This window comes from Papio anubis, chromosome 16 (assembly GCF_008728515.1).
Source record: "Papio anubis isolate 15944 chromosome 16, Panubis1.0, whole genome shotgun sequence".
Lineage (NCBI taxonomy): Eukaryota > Metazoa > Chordata > Mammalia > Primates > Cercopithecidae > Papio > Papio anubis.
The window spans coordinates 54,550,839-54,572,686 of record NC_044991.1 but is presented as its reverse complement, the minus strand read 5'-3'; the positions used below and the strand labels follow the sequence as shown (position 1 = coordinate 54,572,686).

The 21,848-nt window shown below is 46.2% G+C and overlaps 2 protein-coding genes across 7 annotated transcripts in view; one reads left to right on the top strand and one right to left on the bottom strand.

The window, feature by feature from the left end:
- PANK2 (pantothenate kinase 2) overlaps window positions 1-10,809 on the top strand; it is a 33,550-nt gene extending 22,741 nt beyond the window's left edge. The window contains 3 exon segments of the mRNA XM_017944971.3: window positions 3,776-3,899; window positions 5,541-5,666; window positions 10,251-10,809. Of these exon segments, the coding sequence (XP_017800460.2) occupies window positions 3,776-3,899; window positions 5,541-5,666; window positions 10,251-10,301 (301 nt within the window). The 3' untranslated portion in view covers window positions 10,302-10,809.
- A 3,806-nt stretch (window positions 10,810-14,615) lies between these two features.
- Window positions 14,616-21,848, bottom strand: part of RNF24 (ring finger protein 24) — a 105,500-nt gene continuing 98,267 nt past the window's right edge. For all 6 annotated transcript variants that reach the window (XM_017944973.3, XM_017944972.3, XM_021921203.2 and 3 more), the window contains one exon: window positions 14,616-21,432. In XM_017944973.3, coding sequence (XP_017800462.1) covers window positions 21,294-21,432 — 139 coding nt within the window. In that variant the 3' untranslated portion in view covers window positions 14,616-21,293. The remainder of the gene's footprint in view (window positions 21,433-21,848) is intronic.

Sequence of the window (21,848 nt, the reverse complement as noted above, 5' to 3'; positions counted from 1 at the left end):
TTGCAGTGAGCTGAGATCACGCCACTGCACTCCAGCCTGGGTGACACAGTGAGACTCCGTCCCAAAAACAAACAAAAGAAATACAGAGATAAAATAATGGGCATATTTTTTTAAAAAGCTCTATTGAGATATAATTTACATACTATAAAGTCACCTGTTTAAAGTGTACAATTTCGTGATTTCTAGTATATTTACAGGATTGCGCAACCATCACTGTAATCCCAATTTTAGGACATTTTTATCATCCTAGAAAGAAACCTTATATTCATTAGCTACCACTCTCCATTCCCCCCATAGCCCCTGTCAAACAGTAATTTATTTTGTGTATGTAGGTTTGCCTCTTCTGAACATTTAAGTGGTATCATACAGTATGTGATCTTTTGTGATTACTTCTTCGTTTAGCATAATGTTTTCAAACATTCACATTACAGTGTGAATCAGTACTTTATTCCTTTTTATTGCCAAATAATATTTCTTTTTTCTTTCTTTTTTTTTTTTTCTGAGACGGAGTTTTGCTCTTTTTGCCCAGGCTGGAGTGCAATGGTGTGATCTCGGCTCACTGCAACCCCCGCCTCCCGGGTTCAAGCAATTCTCCTGCCTCAGCCTCCTGAGTAGCTGGGATTACAGGCATGCGCCACCAAGCCTGGCTAATTTTGTTTTTTTTTTTTTTAGTAGAGAAAGGATTTCTCCATGTTGGCCAGGCTGGTCTCCAACTCCTGACCTCAGGTGATCCGCCTGCCTCAGCCTCCCGAAGTGCTGGGATTACAAGCGTGAGCCACCGTGCCCGGCTGCCACATGATATTTCATTATGTGGATAATACTACATTTTATCCATTTATTGGTTGATGAACATTTGGGTTGTTTCCTTTTTTTGGTTATAATGTTGAACATTTATGTGTAAGTCTTTGTATGTATGCACATATATTTTTAATTCTTTTGGGTATATACCTGAGAGGAGAATTGCTGAGTCATATGATAACTTAATGTTTAATCTTTTGAGGAACTGCTACACTGTTTTCCAAAGTGGCAGTCCCATTTTACAGTCTTGGCAGGTTATGAATGTTTAAATTTCTTGTCAACACTTACTGTCTGTCTTCTTGGTTTTAGTTGTCTTAATAGGAGTGAAGTAATATCTTGTAGTGTTTTTATTTTTTAAGAGGCAGGGTCTCGCCCTGTTGCCCACGTGAGTGAGAGTGCAGTGTTGTGATCATAGCTCATTACAGCCTTGATCTCCTGGGCTCAAGTGTTTCTCCTGCCTCAGCCTCCTGAGTCACTAGGACTATAGCTGTGCACTGCCTTGCCTAATTTATTTTTTGTAGAGATAGGGTCTTTCTATGTTGCCTAGGCTGTCCTGGTCTCAAGTGATCCTCCCACTCCCACCTTGGCTTCCCAACATGTTGGGATTACAGGTGTGAGCCATCACGCCTGACTGAACACCTTTTTTGTGTGTGTGGCAAGGTCTCGCTCTGTTGCGCAGGCTGGAGTGCAGTGACACCATCTTGCCTCACTGAAACCTCTACCTCCTGGGTTCAAGCGATTCTCCTGCTTCACCTCCCAGGTAGCTGGGATTACAGGCACACCTGCAAATTATGCCAACATGCCTGGCTAATTTCTGTATTTTTAGTAGAGGTGCGGTTTCGCCATGTTCGCCAGGCTGGTCTCGAACTCCTGACCTCAAGTGATCCACCCATCTCAGCCCCCATGCTGGGATTACAGGTGTGAGCCACCGTGCCCAGCCCGAACATCTTTTCATGTGTTTACTGGCCATCGCGCTGTAGTCTTTGGAGAAATATCTGCTCAAGTCTATTGCTAAGTTTTTAGTTGGATTGTCTTTTTATTATTGAGTTCTGGATACAAGTCCCTTATTAGATACATAATTTGCAAATATTTTGTCTCATTTTGTTAGTTGTCTTTTCAGTTCCTTGACGGTATCCTTTGCAGCATGGAAATTTTAAATTTTGATGAAGTTAATCTTATCTATCATCTATCACTTGTGCTTTTGGTGTTATATGTAAGAAATCTAAGATAATGAAGAATTGCCTAATTTAAGATCATGAAGAATTTTTTTTTTTCTTCTGAGAGTTTTATAGTTTTAGCTCTTTTATTTTGTTATTATTATTTTATTTTATTTTATTTTGAGATAGAATCTTGCTCTGTCACCAGGCTGGAGTGCGGTGGCACGATCTCAGCTCATTGCGACCTCCGCCTCCCGGGTTCAAGCGATTCTCCTGCCTCAGCCTCCCGAGTAACTGGGACTACAGTGCATACCACCACGCCCAGCTAATTTTTGTATTTTTAGTAGAGGCAGGGTTTCACCATATTGTCCAGGATGGTCTCATCTCTTGACCTCGTGATCCGTCCGCCTCGACCTCCCAAAGTGCTGGGATTACAGGCATGAGCCACTGCGCCCGGTGGTTTTAGCTCTGATATCTAGCTCTTATATTTGATCCATTTTGAATAACTTTTGTGTATGATGTGAGGTGGAGGTCCAAGTTCATTTATTTTGTGTGTGGATGTCCAGTAACCCTAGTACCATTTGTTGAAAAGATGATTCTTTCCCTGTTAAATTCTCTTGCCCCCTTTGTCAAAAATCAGTTGACCATAGATGTTTGGGTTTATTCCTGGACTCGATAAGTTCTGTGCCATTGATATATATATCTGTTTTTATGCCATTACCGCATTGCCTTGATACTGTAGCTTTGTATTAAGTTCTGAAGTAAGAAAGTGTGAGTCATCCAATTTGTTCTTTTTTCAAGATTATTTTGGCTATTCTGGGTACCTTGAGGGTATGAATTTTAGGGTTAACTTGGCAAGGTCTATAAATAAGACAATTGGGATTTTAATAGAGATTGCGTTGAATCTTTTGGCCAGTTTGGAGAGTATTGCCATCCTAATACAGAGTCTTCTGATCCAAAAAGATGGAATGCCTTTCCATTTATTTAGATCTTTGCTTTCTTTCAACGGTGTTTTGTAGATTTTATTGTACAGGTGTTACACTTTTGTTAGATATATCTGTAAGCGTTTTATTCTCTGATGCTATTATGAATGAAATTGTCTCCATTTTGAGATCGTTTAGAAGTATAATTGTTTTTCGTATGTTGGGGCACATGGCTTTTACTAATAGAAAAATCACTTATATACATGCTTGTTTACTAAGTTTAGACACTTGGTAAATGCTGTTGATTTCATTTTCTGTGTTTGTAACATTTGCTCATTGGTCATCACTTCCTTTTCTGATTGGCAAATTACTGTAGCAGTTCTGCTCGGCATGTACATTGAAGTACTTTTATCTTCTAGGGAAACCTGAAACTCTTAAGTAGCTCACTCTGGGACTCAGCTGTCTGTGCTTTGCTCTGCTCTGCTCTGATGGAACAGTTTACTGGATGTGCATGTGACCATCTGAGTGGAACAGCTGTGCAGTTGAGATGAATGGCTGTTAGAGGTGTTGTCCTGGAACTGTCTGGTTGCAGGAGCAATGGTGCCTTCCAGTGCATCTGATGAGATTCTAACTGAATGTGTGAATATCTGGTATCAAAGCTCGACTTCAGTAGAAACCGCAGGGAAAGCTGTCTGCTCATTTAGATTGTTTGAGGGCTCTATTTGAAGCTGCATTTCTCTTTGAGCAGATGCTCCATTATTGCAAAATAAAAAGTTTGAAGATTTCAACAATGTTGCCCTAAAAGCTAATTTTATTTCAATAAAGTAACATTCAAGTTCTGTTGGGCTTTGTTGCTTTTGGTTTAGCAATGGGAATCTTTTTTTCCCCCCATCACAGCTTTGGAAACATGATGAGCAAGGAGAAGCGAGAGGCGGTTAGTAAAGAGGACCTTGCCAGAGCGACTTTGATCACCATCACCAACAACATTGGCTCAATAGCAAGAATGTGTGCCCTTAATGAAGTAAGGGGACATGGGTTTCTTTAATTGCTCTAAGGAAAAAACTGAACTTAAGTGGGCCCCACCATATGTCTGTCTTCTCAGAACAGTGCCTAAATGTAGTCATTTGGGGTGGGGTTTGTTTTAGCACGAAATTAAAACTCTTCAAATACAGATTAATCATCTTCTTCTTTTTTTTTTTTAACTGAAGATAAACATTGCTACTTGTCTAGAGGTAAAATGACATATTTTGAGGACAAAGTAGAGGAAGAGTAGAAGGTAGCCAGTGTTCCAGATACTGGGGACTGTTGGGGGTGATGATGGATAACGATGCTGAATGTAGACTCCACACTCACCGCTGAGCTCTAGAGGCCCTAGGGAGGAATCCAGAGGAAGTCACTGAAGCTGGGAGAAGACTGAGCAGGCCGAGGAGTGCCCTCCTTGGCTCCCCCACCTCAGCAGAACTGTGTCTTTGTGCTTTCAGCTTCTTTACAGTGCTGCCTTGTAGCATTCAGGTCAAGCAGCATTGTACAGGGCTATGAAAGAACCAAGAATGGGCTGCCCTTGGGGAAAGAGGATCTAGGATCCAGTTGGTGCAGCTTATGGCTTGTCCCTGTGTGTACAGTTGTTAAATTATTCTTTTATTTTTATTTTTAAAAAGTTATCCTTTAAATAGATGATACAGGCATGGAGCTTAAAAGGAAACCTCAAAAGGCACAAAGGATTTGTCTCATTTTAAGTGAAAAAATACTGTATCAACATCAAGTAATTAAACATTTCTTTGTTTGAATATCATAACTACTTTTTTTCTTTATTGTATGTTCCCTTTCCTGTGCTTATGTATTTTCAGAAATTTTAGTTGGTGTGCATACCACAATTTGTATTTTGTACTTAAATATTACACATTTCATGGCTGTATATTTATTTGATCGAGTTATTTTCTATTAAACAACATAGAGCTTGGCATTCGGTTGCTTGCTGATAACTTGGCAGTAAGCATTTTTAAGCATGAAGTTATTCTTTGGTTGAATTTTATTCTTGATATGGGGCTTACTTAGGAGTGAGATTTCTGGTCTACAGAAATGATCATGCTCATGAATTTTGACATTTATCGTCATGATGCTTTGCACAAGGGCTGCACCAGTTTAGATCATCTTTAGCAGTGAATGAGTGGATTAATTTTACTACAACTTTACTGACATTGGTAGTGGAATTTCAGTTGCTTTTTTTTGCTAGCTTAATAGGTCTAAAATTTTACTTTGATAACAAATGGTTTGATTTTTTCCCTGTGTGTTATATTGCTTGTATACTTTGCCTGTTTGTGTCACCGTCCTTCTTTTGGATTGGGGTCATACTGGTTTTTGTTTGTTTTTTTAACTTCTCTGTATAAAACATTGTATTCAAAACTAGTTATTACTGGTCATATTTAATACAAATGTTTTTCCTAATCTGTTTTCCTCTCCTGTGACATTATCTAGCATGCTTTGCAGTGGGTCCAGAGTTGTCTGGGGATCAGGTTTAAGTAGCCCTAGACCAACTGGACTAAATTTGATCAGCAGTCAAATTGTTGCTAAGAGCTATGCACATGGTGCTCTATTTGGGGTAGCTTTTATGAGAAAATAGGAATTAAGATGACAACTAATTGCCTTTTTTTGGTGTGCTCAGAACATTAACCAGGTGGTATTTGTTGGAAATTTCTTGAGAATTAATACGATCGCCATGCGGCTTTTGGCATATGCTTTGGATTATTGGTCCAAGGGGCAGTTGAAAGCACTTTTTTCGGAACACGAGGTAAGCTGACTTGTTCTTTGTGATATATTATGTACACAGAGGGCTTGCGGGTCACACTGTCATGGAACTTGAGGTAGAGGGTGGAGGTGAGATGGGCTGCAGTGTTTCTTTTGTTTTTTGTTTTTTCGAGATGGAGTCTCGCTCTGTCACCCAGACTGGAGTGCAGTGGTGCAGTCTCGGGGCTCACTGCAGCCTCCGCCTCCTGGGTTCAAGCAATCCTCCCACCTCAGTCTCTTAAGTAGCTAGGATTACAAGCGTGCGCCACCACACCCTGCTAATTTTTGTACTTTTAGTTGGCCAAGCTGGACTGATCTCAAACTCCTGACCTTAAGTGATCTGCCCTCCTTGGCCTCCCAAAGTTCCAGGATTACAGGTGTGAGCCACTGTGCCCACCTTTTTTGGTAGTTTAACTTTGTAACATTTGAAAGCTGTTTCTTCCCTGATACTAATGCAAGGTAGATTTTGGGTTAATTTAATTGTAAGCTTAGGAATTTTAGAGAAAAACCTTTGATGAACATTCCCCTATATTTCTGATGCCACATTTTTGTCTGAACTGTCCTTTATATTTTTTCTATTGCACTGACTGTGCCATTACTCTGGGTTCTGGTTTTTTTCATTTTTTTCAATGCCAATTTTTATATATTGTAATTCTTGTGCCAGTTATTTAAGATGCATGTTGTAAAAATGAATAGATCAGTAAACCTGTCAGATTAGAACCACACTATCATAAGAACTTAAGTACAATTGTAGACAGGCTGGAAATGATGGAATGGAAAATAATCAGATTGCTCAACCTCATAGCCTGTCTTGGAAAGCACTCTTACTTTTCCTGTTGGGGAAAAGAAGCAGAGGTGTGGAAAGAGGATAGGGTTCGTTCTTCCCTTCTTGGTTGTGGGTCAATTGAACTATTATTTCAACTGTTCTTGGATTTTAGATATTGTTATGATGAACACTTTTCAGAATTGTATTGCATATTTAGTTAAATAGTCTGTATCAATTAAAGGAAATCAAAGTCCAGATAGTAGCACAGATTTGAAGTGCTAGATTACTTTTTCTCTTTAAATTGCTTTAGTTCATAGTTGAAGTCCAAAGTACACAAATCCCCTTATCAAAAAGCTTAAAATTGAAGTCATCTAACTTAGTTTTAAAATTCTAGCATTACTGTATTTGTAAACCAGCACTGAATTGCCATTAAGTTTCTTACAGTTCATAGTGTTTCTGTATACATCTTTTTTTTGTGATCTCAGATTTATTTTATTTTGCTTTGTATTAGAATTTTAAAAACTCGAATGTTAGATCTTTTTCTGCTTTATTTCTGCCTCTTGTTTAACCTTTTCCTAGGTAGAACATGGAGATTAGTTTTTTAAGTTAACCTTAAAAAAACCACAAAAAACAGGCTGGGTGCGGTGGCTCATATCTGTAATCCCAGCATTTTGGGAGGCTGAGATGGGCAGATCACCTGAGGTCAGGAGTTTGAGACCAGCCTGGCCAACATGGCAAAACCCCATCTCTACTAAAAATACAAAAATTAGCCGGGTGCAATGGCGGGTGCCTGTAATCCCAGCTACTCGGGAGGCTGAGACAGGAGAATCTCTTGAACTTGGGAGGCGGAGGTTGCAGTGAGTTGAGATCACACCACTGTACTACAGCCTGGGCAACAGAACGAGACTCTGTCTCAAAAACAAAAAACAAAACAACAAAACAGACAAAAACACCAAACAGGCCAGGCGCAGTGGCTCACGCCTGTAATCCCAGCACTTTGGGAGGCCGAGGTGGGCGGATTACCAGGTCAGGAGTTCGAGACCAGCCTGACCAACATGGAGAAGCCCTGTCACTACAAAAAATACAAAAATTAGGCCGGGCATGGTGGCTCAAGCCTGTAATCCCAGCACTTTGGGAGGCCGAGGCGGGCAGATCATGAGGTCAGGAGATCGAGACCATCCTGGCTAACACAGTGAAACCCTGTCTCTACTAAAAAATACAAAAAACTAGCCGGGCAAGATGGTGGGCGCCTGTAGTCCCAGCTACTCGGGAGGCTGAGGCAGGAGAATGGTGTAAACCCGGGAGGCGGAGCTTGCAGTGAGCTGAGATCCAGCCACTGCACTCCAGCCTGGGCGACAGAGCGAGACTCCGTCTCAAAAAAAAAAAACAAAAAAAGACACACACACAAATTAGCTGGGCGTGGTAGCACATGCCTGTAATCTCAGCTACTTGAGAGGCTGAGGTGGTAGAATCGCTTGAACCCGGGAGGCAGAGGTTGCAGTGAGCCGAGACGCGCTACTGCACTCCAGCCTGGGCAACAAGAGCGAAACTCCATCTCAAAATAAAAAACAAAACACCAGACCGATACCGTCATGTCATAATAGTTATAAGCCCTTTGTGAAATTCTTGGTTGCATTTTGTCCTTATTGCTCGCTGACTTTGTTTTTCCCACTGGTTAGCTTTGCTGGTCCATTTGTCCCTGTGTTTTCCATTTGCATTCAGGCCTTTGACTCTTTTGTTGATCTCTGTACTTGTGGAACTTTGATTACTTCAGCCTCTCTGAGCCTTGAAATATTTTCTTGCCCTCACATTGAAGTCACTTTAACTTTTCTTGTGAAAGCTTCCTATAGATTCTCTCAAGCCTTTCCTCTTTTCTTCCTTTACTCTCATCTTAGCATGTTATAGTTTATAACCACCTGTTTCTGTCTCGATAGTAGCATCCCAGTCTTCAGTGGACCCCTCTCTCTCTCTGTGTATATATATGTATATACAATGGTTGACTTTATCTTCTGTATTTTATTATAAAAGGTACAGAAAGCTACCTAAAACAGACTGTATAGTGAACTATTAAGACAAATACCCTTGCCTCTGTATTTCCGTTGTGCTTTGTCCTGTAGCTGCTGGCTGCCTCACATCACAGATTGGTGTGGCTGCCTTTATTTTATTTATACACACCAAAACCAAAGATGGTCAATATGCCTTTCTTTTATTTGTTTGTTTTTGTTTTTTGAGTTGGGGTCTCACTCTGTCAGCCAGGCCAGAGCACAGTGGCACAGTCTTGGCTCACTTTAACTTCTGCCTCCTGGGTTCAGGTGATTCTCTTGTCTAAGCCTCCTGAGTAGCTGGGACTACAGGCGCCCGCCACCTCGCCCGGCTAGTTTTTTGTATTTTTAGTAGAGACGGGGTTTCACCGTGTTAGCCAGGATGGTCTCGATCTCCTGACCTCGTGATCCACCCGTCTCGGCCTCCCAAAGTGCTGGGATTACAGGCTTGAGCCACCGCGCCCGGCCTGTTTATTTTTTTAAAATCCATACACAAGTCTTTCAGGATCTTCTCATTCCTTATTTGGTTATTTATTTTAAAAAGTAGTCTGATACCTTACCTTACGGGTTGGAGACCCTGATGGATTCTGCATCGTTTTAGGATTTACCTCTGATTCTTGCTACCATTCTCTTTTCTGTCATTATGGGGTTTGCCTCGTTTTCTCTAATGTGCTATTCCTGTGTCTTGGTTGTGAGTTCTTGGTTGCATGTGACCAGACTGCTTGCTTCTGGAGACAGCACAGTGCTTGTCCTCTCTCAGCTGCTGCTTCTGTGTCTCAGGAGGGCTGAGGGCTGCCCTCCCTCAGGAACCTCCGTGCTTCCTCAGAGTTTGCTCTTTGTTCTGTGCCTCTCCACGTTGCCTCTGGGTGGTGGTGTTCCTTCCTATGCTCCCTGCTTCTGGGCCAGTGATCCAGGTGTCTGGTGACCACCTGGGCACAGCTGCTTGGCTGCTGTGGGCACCTCAGCTTCTCATGTCCTGTAGGGAACTCACCCACTGGCCTTGCTCTCCACATCTCTTACTCCTGTGTCCCCATTCTCAGGGATGTTGGCCCCCCCCCGCCCCCCATCCTTGTCCCCTCTGGCTTCTGGGCCAGTGATCCAGGTATCTGGTGACCACCCGGGCACAGCTGTTTGGCTGCTGTGGGCACCTTAGCGTCTCATGTCCTGTAGGGAACTCACCCACCAGCCTTGCTCTCCATGTCTCTTACTCCTGTGTCCCCATTCTCGGGGATACTGCCCCCCCCTCCTGCTGTCCTGTCCTCTGTTAGGGGTGAATCTTGAATCCATCTTATCTCTTACTCTCTCTCCCTCCCCCAGCCCAGTCGGGCTCTCACCGTCTGTGACCCACCCCCCAACTGCACCTGCTTCATTGCACTTCACATCCCACCTCGCCTTCATTCCTTAGTTGTCTAGAAATGCTCCAGGCCTCTGCTGCTTCTCACCTCATTCCCCAGAAATACAAGTCAGTTTCTGTCTCTTACCAGAGGTAACTGAGCTGCTGCTAGCCTCATAGCTCCTATCGGCCCCTCTGCGGGTTTGGTTTTGCTCTTATCACAGTGGTCTGAAGTGCTTGGATAGTCTAGGACATCCAGCCCCCTCCCCAGACAGGGACTCCTTAGGGCATCTGTGCTCCCAGGCTGGCCTTGGCCCTTCTGGGGTGCTCAGGAAATGGGTATGCTGTGTGAAGGGCAGTGTTGGCTTTAACACTAGTCATCACATGTAAGGTGAGCTGAATAAGTCTAAGGAAAATTGCACTTATTTTTGGTGTATTTTCTTTCAGGGTTATTTTGGAGCTGTTGGAGCACTCCTTGAGCTGTTGAAGATCCCCTGATCGTTACCTGGGGAGGGGTTCCTGAAACCTTCCACCATGGGATCTGTGGACTTTCATTTCTTTAAGAGACTTACTCAATTTCATGACTGTGCACTACCTGAAACAAAGTGAGAAAGGATGCGTGTATTTTTCTAAGTCATCAAGATAAATCCTTAAGAATTCAGTCTAAACTAGCAACCAGGAAGGAAAGATATATTAAAAACAACAAAAAAGTGGCCCATGTCCAAGCAGTGTGAGGATTTGCTGTATATAAGTTGCCTGCTTTGTATTTTTGAAATCTCTGCATCACTCACTGGAGATGCTTTAGAAGAGAGCTGCTCTGTGTTCAGTTGACTGTGGTTTTGTGTCCTGTTTGAACTTGCTGAATGTAAGGCAGGCTACGATATGTTAAAATCTAATCACAATTTGTCAGTATGGTCTTGGCAATCATCTGTGCATTACTCTGGTTTGCATTAAGCCTGTGTGTGAACTTAACTGTAAAACATGTTTTATTTCAAGGTTCTGCAAACTTAATTGGGCAGGTTAATTGTGTACCTGAAACTTAACAAGCAGTTTTTGGAAGGGCAGTTCCACGTACTTTACACTAAATCCTGGGAATGAATGTCTGGAAAGACAGGACTTCTTTTCTTGGCAGAATTTCCTTGGGTAGTGGGAGGACTGTTCTGATGAAAGTGGGTACACTGGCAGAACCAGCACAATCTGGAAGACTAATATGAGTCAGAAGGGCCACTGGAATCAACACCTCCTCAGGGGATCGGGAGAATCTGGTTTTTCTTTCAGGCTAAGTAGAAAAGGAAGAACTGGCCGGGCGCGGTGGCTCAAGCCTGTAATCCCAGCACTTTGGGAGGCCGAGACGGGCGGATCACGAGGTCAGGAGATCGAGACCATCCTGGCTAACACGGTGAAACCCCGTCTCTACTAAAAATACAAAAAACTAGCCGGGCGCGGTGGCGGGCACCTGTAGTCCCAACTACTCGGGAGGCTGAGACAGGAGAATGGCGTGAACCCGGGAGGCGGAGTTTGCAGTGAGCTGAGATCCGGCCACTGCACTCCAGCCTGGGCAGCAGAGCGAGACTCCGTCTCAAAAAAAAAAAAAAAAAAAAAAAAAGAAAAGGAAGAACTGAGGTGTCAGTCAAAGAACTCATGGGGAGTTGGGGGTCCTTCAGGGCACTGTGGCACTGGGAGGTGAGGCTCAGAAGACTGCCTGAGTGCCAGACTGCAGGTGCTCTTGGTAGGGGCTGAAGCTTTTCTTTCTGCTGTGCAGAATAATTTCAAAAGCCTTTCCCAAGGAGAGAATGCACCTTTCATATCTGAGGTCTTAAGTGGTGCCCATATTGCTGTTGAAGGCAAGGACGGGCCTGTACAAAGCAGCCTTGGACCAGGAAGGAAAACCCCAAGGCTCTGCAGCCTCCCCGCAGTTTAAGGCTGCGGTCAGGGAGGGATGGGCAGGGTGCCAGCCAGCCGCATGGGGGCAGCAGAGGCATCTGCGCTCCAGCTGGGGCTAGGGGAACTGATGTGTGGGTTGTTCCACTAGGCATGGCCACCTCTGCACTTGGGCCTTGGCACTTAGGAAATATGGTGCTGCTGCATTGGGACCTTGGGTGCAGAGCAGGATGGCTGCTGCATGGAGGGTAATTTTGTCCCCTGGACAGTGATTGGTGATCCTCCTCCCTGCTGCTGCTCTTTGCAGGCTCCTGGCCTATAACTACCTCTGATGTCCTAATCGTGAGTTCCTCTGCCCTCCTCTGCTCCCAGCAGCGCTCTTGGTGGTCTCACCCTTCTCCAGTACCCAGCCACCAAAGATGGCACCACCATCCTCCTGTTTGTACCACAGGGTGCTGCTCCCTGGGCCAACTTCTGTGAACTTGCTCACTTCCCATGGAGACCCCGGCCAGGGCCTGCCCCTCTGGGGCCCTGTGCTGTTTTCCTGCTGCCTCTGCTGTGCTGACTGTTCAGGAGGTTGTCCATTGCTCGACGTGGGGCATCATGCAGCCCTTGCTGTTCCGACAATTTTAACAGAGAAGGAAACTGAAACCCAGATGAGTAAGCCTGCCCAAGGCCACTCAACTGGAAAAGAGCAGAGCTGGACTCAAACCCAGGACTGTCTGTCTCTGGTGCCTGAGTTGGGAAGATGCTGTTGATGTCCCCTTCTGCCTCGCTTTGAGCTTCCTCCTCCATGGGCCCTCCCCCTCCTCTAGAGAAACCAGTCCATTTCCTCATGTTCCACCTTGTGCTTAGCACACTCTGTCACTCCACAGCAGGTTTTTTTTTGTTTTTTGAGATGGAGTCTCACTCTGTCACCCAGGCTGGAGTGCAGTGGCGCGATCTCGGCTCACTGCAACCTCTGCCTTACTCCTGCCTCAGCCTCCCGAGTAGCTGAGACTACAGGCGTGCACCACCGTGCCTGGCTGATTTTTATATTTTTAGTAGAGATGGGGTTTCACCATGTTGGCCAGGCTGGCCTCGAACTCCAGACCTCAGGTGATCCGCCTGCCTTGACCTCCCAAAGTGCTGGGAATACAGGCGTGAGCCCCTGTGCCCGGCCCACAGTAGGATTCTTGGTAGGCCACCAGTGAATCCCATGGCACTGAATCTGGCATTCATTTCACAGCTTTGTCTCAGTTCTCACTCAGCACAGCCCTCTTGCCTGTCCTGCCACCCAGGCTACTAATGTTCTGGCTCATTCTCTGCTGACAGTTAGCTGTGGCTGTCCTCAGCCGCAGTCCAGGGTCTCCCCAAGCAGTCATCAGCAGCACCTTGACTGATTTCCAGGGAACACTTCAGCCGCCCCTTGCCTCTGAGCTCCAGCCCCAAGGCACTGCCTTCTCTCTACATTTGTAGATCTCTATGCAGCATTGTCCACATCCTCATCCCAGCTTACTGCTGTCTCACCACCTCCAGGTTGTGAGGTACCCATAAACTCTGCTGTTACCATTGCCACTTCCCTGTCTTCTCTCAGCAGCTGTCCCTTTCAGTCTGCCCTCCACTAGTGGCCGTGAAGGGGGCTGTGACCATGGTCCAGGTGAGAAAGGAAGGCCTGAACTAAGATGGGAGAAGTGGATGGCCAGAATGGAAAGATGCTTAGAGGGCTTGTGTTGGGAAGTAGTGACTGGATACAGGGGAGGGAGGGGAGATACCAAGAGGGCACCTGGGCTCATTTGTGGACTACCTGATTTTGAGACTCCAAATAAGCACTGGGTATTTGGATTGGAGATACAGAGCTGAGAATGATCTGCATGTAGGTGGGCAAAGCAAGGGGATTTCATGAGTTCTAAGGTAGGGTGAGAAAAATAATGGCGAGTTGAGCAGTGAAGGAAGAAGCTGCAAAGAAAACGACTGCTCAGGGAGAGGCCGGCCAGGGGCCTGTGGCTCAGGGGACTGAAGGAAGAGGAGCTCTCTGGGCATCTGAATTGAGGTTGCCCACATTTGTTTGCAAGATCCTGGCTGGCCTTGATGAAAGCCAGGAAGCCACAGGGCAGAAGCTGACTTGGAGAGGTCCTAGTGAGGGGTGGTGAGAGCAGCAACAGCCACAGGAAGGCTTTGGATGAAGAGTTTTTTTCTCCTGACACTAGTTATTTCCAGGCCTGGGATATAACTAGGAGCTTGGGGTGGGGGCAGTTCTTCACGGTGGTGTGGCGTGTGGAGGAAACAGACTCAGTTACGCTACTTCGGCCAGGTGCGATGGCTCACGTCTGTAATCCCAGCACTTTGGGAGGCGAAGGCGGGTGGATCACCTGAGGTCAGGAGTTCAAGACCAGCCTGGACAACATGGCGAAACCCCATCTCAACTAAAAATACAAAAATTAGCCGGGAATGGTGGTGCGCGCCTGTAATCCCAGGCACTCAAGAGGCTGAGGCAGAGAATTGCTCGAACCCAGGAGGCGGAGGTTGCTGCAGTGAGCCGAGATTGCTCCACTGCACTCCAGCCCGGGTGACAGCAAGACTGTCTCAAAAAAAAAAAAAAGTTCTATTTCAGGTCACCCTGGTGCTGGTGTTCACGTGGAAGACGGCTTATCTGTATCTAGCTGTTTGCAGAGCTCAGGGACGCCAGGGGGCTTCAGCCTCCACTGTACTCTGCATTCCAGGATTCTCTCTTCTCTGGCTGTGGTGGCCTGGCACTCTCTTCACCACTGACCCCACCCCCGCTTGCACACCATGCCATAGGCGGGGACAGGAGCTTCCATCACAGTCACTCAGTACTAGTTACCAGCTCTGATAGAATCACTCACCTTGAGTTTCCAAGTCTTGCTGAAGGTGCTTAAATGGCACATGGATGTTCCCCCTGTTCAAAGGCATACGCACAACACTTAAGTATTTTTCAGAATTTGTTTTTATTTACACGTTTGAGTCAATTACATGCATGTTTTATTTTTTAAACAGTGATTAGCAAAATGCATTAAAATTTTAAAATAGCAATTAAATATACAAAAATATAGCTTACAAAAAACTGCGAATGTTTAAAAATATTCTGCAGAATTTTTAGTGTACAAACACGTCTATGAAACCTGAGGCTCAGCATTTCATAAACCTTTTTTGAGGGAGTTACACAATACCTAGTGAAACCCGAGGGCCAAACTACAAGACGAAAGTGCCCCCTTTCCTGGCAATGATGTCAAAAGACCAAGAGGCGATAGTTACCAGCAACACTCTAGGAAGACCAGCTGTCACCAGAAGGGACTTCCTAACACTTGCCACACCTGCTTCCCCGACTCCCCCGCCCTAGTGGGGGCCTGGGAGGGAAGGGCAGATGGAGAGGAACGGTGTGCAGTGGGCCTGAGACGCAGATCCACCAGGCCTGGGGCTGGCACAGGGAGCTGAGAAGAGCTCCCTCAAAGCACAAACAAGTCCGCTGACACTGGTGGGGCCCTTACAGTCACAGAAGCAGGGACTGGATGGTAAGCCAAAGGTGCTGACGCTTGATCAAAAAGTGGAGTACATCTTTGCATCTTGTAACGATTTGGGCTCTGTAGCTGAATTGGCAAAGTAAGGTTTACTGAGCAAGCCCCTCGTCTTCTGATACCCCACTCAAATGGAAGCACATTCCACAGCACATGGGAATCCCTTACTAATCTTTACTAAAGAACCATGACCCAGCATTTTCCAGTTACCAACTGGATATTTAGGCATGAATCTGGACACGTCCATCTCCTTAAGAAATCTGTAACAGCTACAGGAAAAAACACCCAGGGCCAGAGATTCTACAAGTGCCAGAAGGGTGGAGGTGATAAGAATTTTTTCACAAGTTTTGGGTTAGGGCACCAGTTGCAGTTTTAATCCAGAGGAGGATCTGAGCTGCTGCTGTAGGGGGCAGGTACACCAGGGAGGTGGGTGTGGACAGAGAGGCACTGGGCAGCTGCTGGGAAGCAAGGCACAAGTCTGTGCCCCTACCACCAGGGCTGCCTGGAGGAAGCAGCTCTTTTCATCAGCGGGGACAAAAATGAACTTAAACTAAAAGAATTACTGGCCGGGCATGGTGGCCCAGCACTTTGGGAGGCCAAGACGGGTGGATCACGAGGTCAGGAGATCAAAACCATCCTGGCTAACACGGTGAAACCCCGTCTCTACTAAAAAAAGTCGGACGTGTTGGTGAGTGCCTGTAGTCCCAGCTACTCGGGAGGCTGAGGCAGGAGAATGGCGTGAACCCGGGAGGCGGAGCTTGTAGTGAGCTGAGATCGTGCCACTGCACTCCAGCCTGGGCAACAGAACCAGACTCCGTCTCAAAAAAAAAAAAAAGTTGGTGGGGTAATTTCTGTTGTCAAATGGAAAACAAGGGATAAGGGGGAAATTCTGTAGGAAGCATTTTTTTGTGTTTTGTTTTTTTGAGCTAGTCTCAAAAAACTCTGTCGCCCAGGCTGGAGTGCAGTGGTGTGATCTCGGCTCACTGCAACCTCTGCTTCCCAGGTTCAAGGAATTCTCCTGTCTCAGCCTCTTGAGTGGCTGGGATTACAGGCATGCGTCACCATGCTGGGCAAATTTTTGTGTTTTTAGTAGAGAGGAGATTTCACCATATTGTCCAGACTGGTCTTGAACTCCTGACCTCAGATGATCTGCCTGCCTCAGCCTCCCAAAGTGCTGGGATGTTGGGATTACAGACGTGAGCCACCATGCCTGACCGGAAGCATTTTCTTTTCAAAGTGTGTGCGTAGAGTCGGGAGGCCAGCCTGGGCAACGTAGTGAGTTAGGACCTGTCTCTACAAAAAATACGAAAATTAGCCAGGGTGTACACCTGTAGGCCCAGCTACAGACTGAGGCAGGAGGATCACTTGAACCCAGGAAGTTGAGGCTGCAGTGAGCTACAGTGGTGCCACCGCACTCCAGCCTGGGTGACAAGACCCCTGTCTCAACAACAAAAAGCTGGGAGGGAAAGGGAGCAGCTTCATGAACTGACACTGGACATTCAGGCATATCCACAGTTAAACATGAGACTCACTGTGTGCTTGCTCAGTAGGTGTCTGCCCCACAAAATAGAAGCCTTCAGTTGCTGCTGCTCAGACTCCTGCATCAAAGACACAAGAGTTTGCCTAAGAGACCACCACAGTTGTAGCCACACATCACCACTGGTCCTCACTTGGAACTGGCCAAGGTCGGGGAGGGACCAGCAGCTGTCCAGGCACCTGCAGAGGCTGCTCAGAGCTGGGAGAGGCCTGTGCACTGCTGTCAGCTAGAGCCTGATCTTGAGCATCCTGTCACAGAAAGTCAATCAGAAAAATCTGGTTGTGCTCTTGGATTAGCTGGGCATTTGGGGTAAAGGAGGGACTGCAGATTCTGATTTGTATAGAAAACTAAACTTCAGTATGTTGCAATAAAATGAAAGTATGTCTTATTCAACAGGAATGTGATTGCAAAAATATCCCCCAATTCTGGGTTCACATTTTGTATTCTGATTTCTGGGATGGCTCTTCCCACATTAGTAGGAATGTTCCTTGAATACACTTGTCTGGTATCGCATGAGCAGAAAAGGAGAAAAATTATAGACACACACATATACACATGTGTGTACATGCATAAATGATCTCTGGAAGGATACCCAAGGAACAAACTAAGAGTAAGTACTCATGGAGTGAGAAGCTGAGCTTGCTGGGCATCAGGAACTCAAGAAAGCCTTTTAACTACTTTATGATTTGTGAACCACGTGAATGGACTACCTATTCAAAACATTAAGAAAGGAATACACAGCACTGAACAACCAAGTCAGAGTTCACTGTGGGCAAAGGCAGAGATGACCAAGGAAGAAAGGGGCCAGGTGAACCTGGGCCTCAGGGAAAGCCCCTACAGCTCAGGAGGCTTTTTGGCTGAGGTTCTATTCCTATCATGACAGCAGAGGAGCCCATGTGACCCAGATAATGTTATGTGGCATCAGCAGCCCCCGTGACACCAGGCCTGCTGCCCACCAGGCTCTGGGCACCAGCTAACCCTCACAAGAGGTGCCAGGGGTGTTATTACAATACCTGGGTGGTAGATAAGGAAAAAGAGACTCAGAGGCTAACCTGCAGAAAGGCCTGAGGCTAGTGAGTGGCAAGAGGCAATTCCATCACTCTCAGCACTCTGCCTAGAGCTCTGGGGATACCGCCCAGAATGGATTTTATAATTCCCAAAAAGCCTCTCAGAAAAATAATTCCTACTTGTTCAAAGTAGCTTAGAGCAGGATCAGGCCATGGAGATGACATGATTTTGAAGTGGGGTTGTGAAAAGGACAAGGCCCAAGGCTATTCCTCTGATGGATCCAAGGGGCTTGGCACTGGGGAAAAGGATCTTCTTGTCAAGAACAGGGTATCCGGTAATGGTGGGAGGTCCCCTGTATCCCTCAGCTCAGACCTTCCCAGAGGTCACCTGCCCCTATTTGGCCATTTCTGTCCTGCCTTCCCTGGCTAGGCAAGCACAGGCTCCAAGGACCTTATCTGCCAGGGACACCAAATCACAAGTGGCAAAGAAAAGCAGATGTCAACTTCCTAGTGTCTGATACCGACCCAACCAGGAATCAAGTCAGGCTGGTTTTGTTCCGTTTCTGAAGCCAGCTGAATTCAAATGTCTCCCTAGCAACTACTACTGATTCAGCCACCCATGGAGTCCAGTTGCGGCTGAGTTATGCTCCACTAACCCACAGCAGACCAGCAACATTCTATCTTTGAGCTGCTTAAGAAACACACAAAGGATACCAGCCAGTGGTCCAAGAGCAGACCAGAATCCCCACGCATCTATGCAGTAACAAGTCCCAGCAACTCCTGAAGATAGATGTGGAAAGGGTGACTTTACCATGGGGTTTGAGTGTTTAGCTAAGAGAGTATAAAGGGGTCCCTAACTCATCCTTTAAAAAAAAAAAAAAAGGATTGTCTTTCAAACAAAAAACCCTGCGATTTTAATCAGAATTAAAGGATGTAAATTAAAAGGCCTTCTATTTGCATGTACAGCAATGCAGATGCACAGGCCCGCCCTGGTGGAGGACCCAGATGCAGGGAGCAAATACTCAGGTTATGTTGCTAAGAGTCGCAGGAACTACTGTTAGTGATACTAGGCTTGCTGCAGGAGGATGTCACGCTGAGAAAGGGAGGTGACTACGAGCAGAAAAAGTACTCTCACTGTTCCAGCTTCCAGCCCAGTCCTAGCAGAATGAATGCATTTTGAAATCACTCCACATTCACATGTGCTGAGAAGGTTGTTAGTGGTCCCTCATCCAGGCAAAGCAGACCCAAGATGGTGCCGAGTGCAGAGTGCAGACATTCTTGTGCTTTCCTCTCACGGCTGGAACTATCTGGGCTTTGCGCCCTGGTCCAGTGCTACGTGTCAACCCCCTCAACATGCCTGTGGCTCTGACACAGGGGGATGAATTAACTTGCCTCTGTTCAAATATACGGACTTGGTGAGGCTGTCTTTTGTTAGTACTGATGCACAGGGACAGAAAAAGGCTGCAACTGAAAGACTAGAATCCTGCAAAAGCTGTGAGCAGCAATAATTTGCAGTACTGATCATAGGAAATTCCTCCTTTGGGGGAAAAAAATTCTCTTTCCTATTAGAGCAACATAACGGAGAAGTGACATCTGTCCCAAGGCCATTCCATGGAAAATGGTAGCTGCTGGTAATTAGTGAGGCTAGTCCAGAAGCAAGCCTCCTTCTGACATTGGTCACTGAAAACAGCTCACTATAAACGGGGTATCTTGCAGCATTCAATTCTATCGTGCTACAAATAGAGAATGCAAAAAGACGGTGAAAGTAGGAGTGCATACATAGTTCTTTTCATGGGTGCCAGACAGGCTAAGGCTTTCATATAAAAATATTCCTCACTTTCCTTGTCCTGTTTAGGAAGCAGTCCAGTTGGCATACCACGAATAGGTCACACATAGGAAATGGCCTATTTTGACCAACTGGATTTGTAATTTTCCAAACTGGATTCTGTCCAGCACTTTTCTAGACTAATGGAAATTTTCCTCCTCATCTGACCCCAGCCATCTGAGCCAAAGACAGGTTCCCTCTCCTAAGAGGACACAGGTTGGATTCCAGAAAAAAATCCTGGAGTCATGCCAAGAGCAGAGTAGCAAAGCTCCCTCCATCCATTCTCCATGTCACGCAGACTGTATTCCTAATGAAAAACTTCCCCTACTCACATCTATGGGATGGAGTGGAGCAAAGCAGTTGATGAGGAATTGAGGCAGGCGCTCCTAAGATGGAGGGAGGTGGAGAGCAGGGCTGTGGAAAAGAATTTTCCATCTGACCTGCTGCTTTCCATAGCTAATTTATACAATATTCACAAATCCTAATGGACTCTGAGTCATTTCTAGAAAAGTTGGACAGAAAGAGCTAAAGAGCAGCATGCGTTTCTCTCCTATAAAGACACTTTCACTTTCGCAAGTCCAAATACTGAGGCACACACCAACGGTGGACAGCCCTGCAGGAGCTTCCTGAAATTATTTACAATTCCAAATGGATCACCAGCTGCAGAATTACACAGGGACCTTATTTGGGGAAAAGTGTTAAAAAGTGAATGACAAGCATTTTTTTTTTTTTTTTTCTGAAGTAGAAAGAGAGAAAGGGCAAGAGACGGAAGAGATGGAAGGAGGAGTGGGAGAGGCCAAGGGGTCGGCATCCCCTTCATCCAGCTTGGCCAGTAGTATGGGCCATTCTCAAAAAGCCACTGCTCTTTGGAGCCACTCAAGGGGTTCACAGTGGCTCCCTCCTGAGGCGGTGGCAGTGGGCCCACAGCAGCTACACTGGAACCACAGTGCACATGTGGGGATGTGGGCAGCCTCCTGGATCACTCAGGGACAGTGTGGACTCAGGGCCCACCCCCTGCTGGGGCTCTGGATGGGCCTCACTGGTGCATAGGAGAGGGAAATGATAAGAGGAAATGGCTTCTGACTAGGCCTTTCCAAGTGCATCTAATGTTTTCAGCTTAGATGATTTGATAGCAGGTGTTGTAATCCTGAGGGGGAAATGGGTGGTGAGGGACACTGCTACTCAAAGCCCTTGGGTTCCAAGATGGCCTTATCAAAGGAATATAATATGAGCCTTGTGGGCACTGCCTCACCGACCACTGGCGGCTGGTTGTGCTGGTTTTACTTGGCTCAAGGGCTGCTGGAAGGATTTGCTGCTACAAGGGCCTGCATGGCCTATATAGAAACCCATCCATCCGCAGGTGGGGGTGTGGCTTTAAAGACCTGCTCTTAGTTCCCTTCTTTACCCTCCTGCTTGACATGGAGATGAGACTCCAGGAGAGAGAGTGTAATGGAGTTAGTAAGAGACCCTCATGAAGTTTCTTGAGGCAAACCCGCAGGCTCATCCACTCCTCTTCTCTCGGCAGGGGGTAGTGTCAAAGTGCTTTGGTTGTCACAAGACCCAGACACCCAGGTTCCCAGCTTGGCTGGCCCAAGAGTTCTTCATGAGGCAAAAGAAGTGGCAGCTGGTGTCCTAGGTAGAGAGCAGCCAATACAGACACCGCTTGTGTTCCTCCTGGCTCCACACGGATGTCGTGTCCAGCAACAGTCTGATCCTTGTGGTAAGCTATACAATGTTCTCTGCCCCAGGAAGGGGTCCCTGAGGGGGTCCACGGTCCTGCTTACTATGCAACTGGGCCAGCTGTAGAACTGGCATGTTGCACAAGGGACATACTTTACGAACCTCCAGCCACTTAATAAGGCACCTGCAGAAGGAGACACCACAGGGGGAAGACATCAGTCCTATGCTCATGGCACGGCTGTTTTGCTGAACATCTCCATATCTGTCACCCGGACAATGTCTACTGTATGGTCCAAGGAGCTCCCCTACTAGGTGGTGAATGGATGTCACCCCCTGGAGAGAGGGAAGAGACAGAGGCAAGGAGAGGGGAGAGGCCAAGGGGTCAGCAATCCCCTCCTCCTTCTAGAGCCTCCCATCTTCCACGTGTGAAGCCACAGATAGTATGTGATACCCTCAGTTGCCCATGATTCCTTACAAGAACAAAGTACACTGAGGAGGGACATAAGAAGTAGGAAAATAAAATTTTCTAACAGAAATACAAAACAAAAAGTTGTAAGAGAATGAGAAATATTAATATGTCTGCAGGAAGTGGGAGGAGAG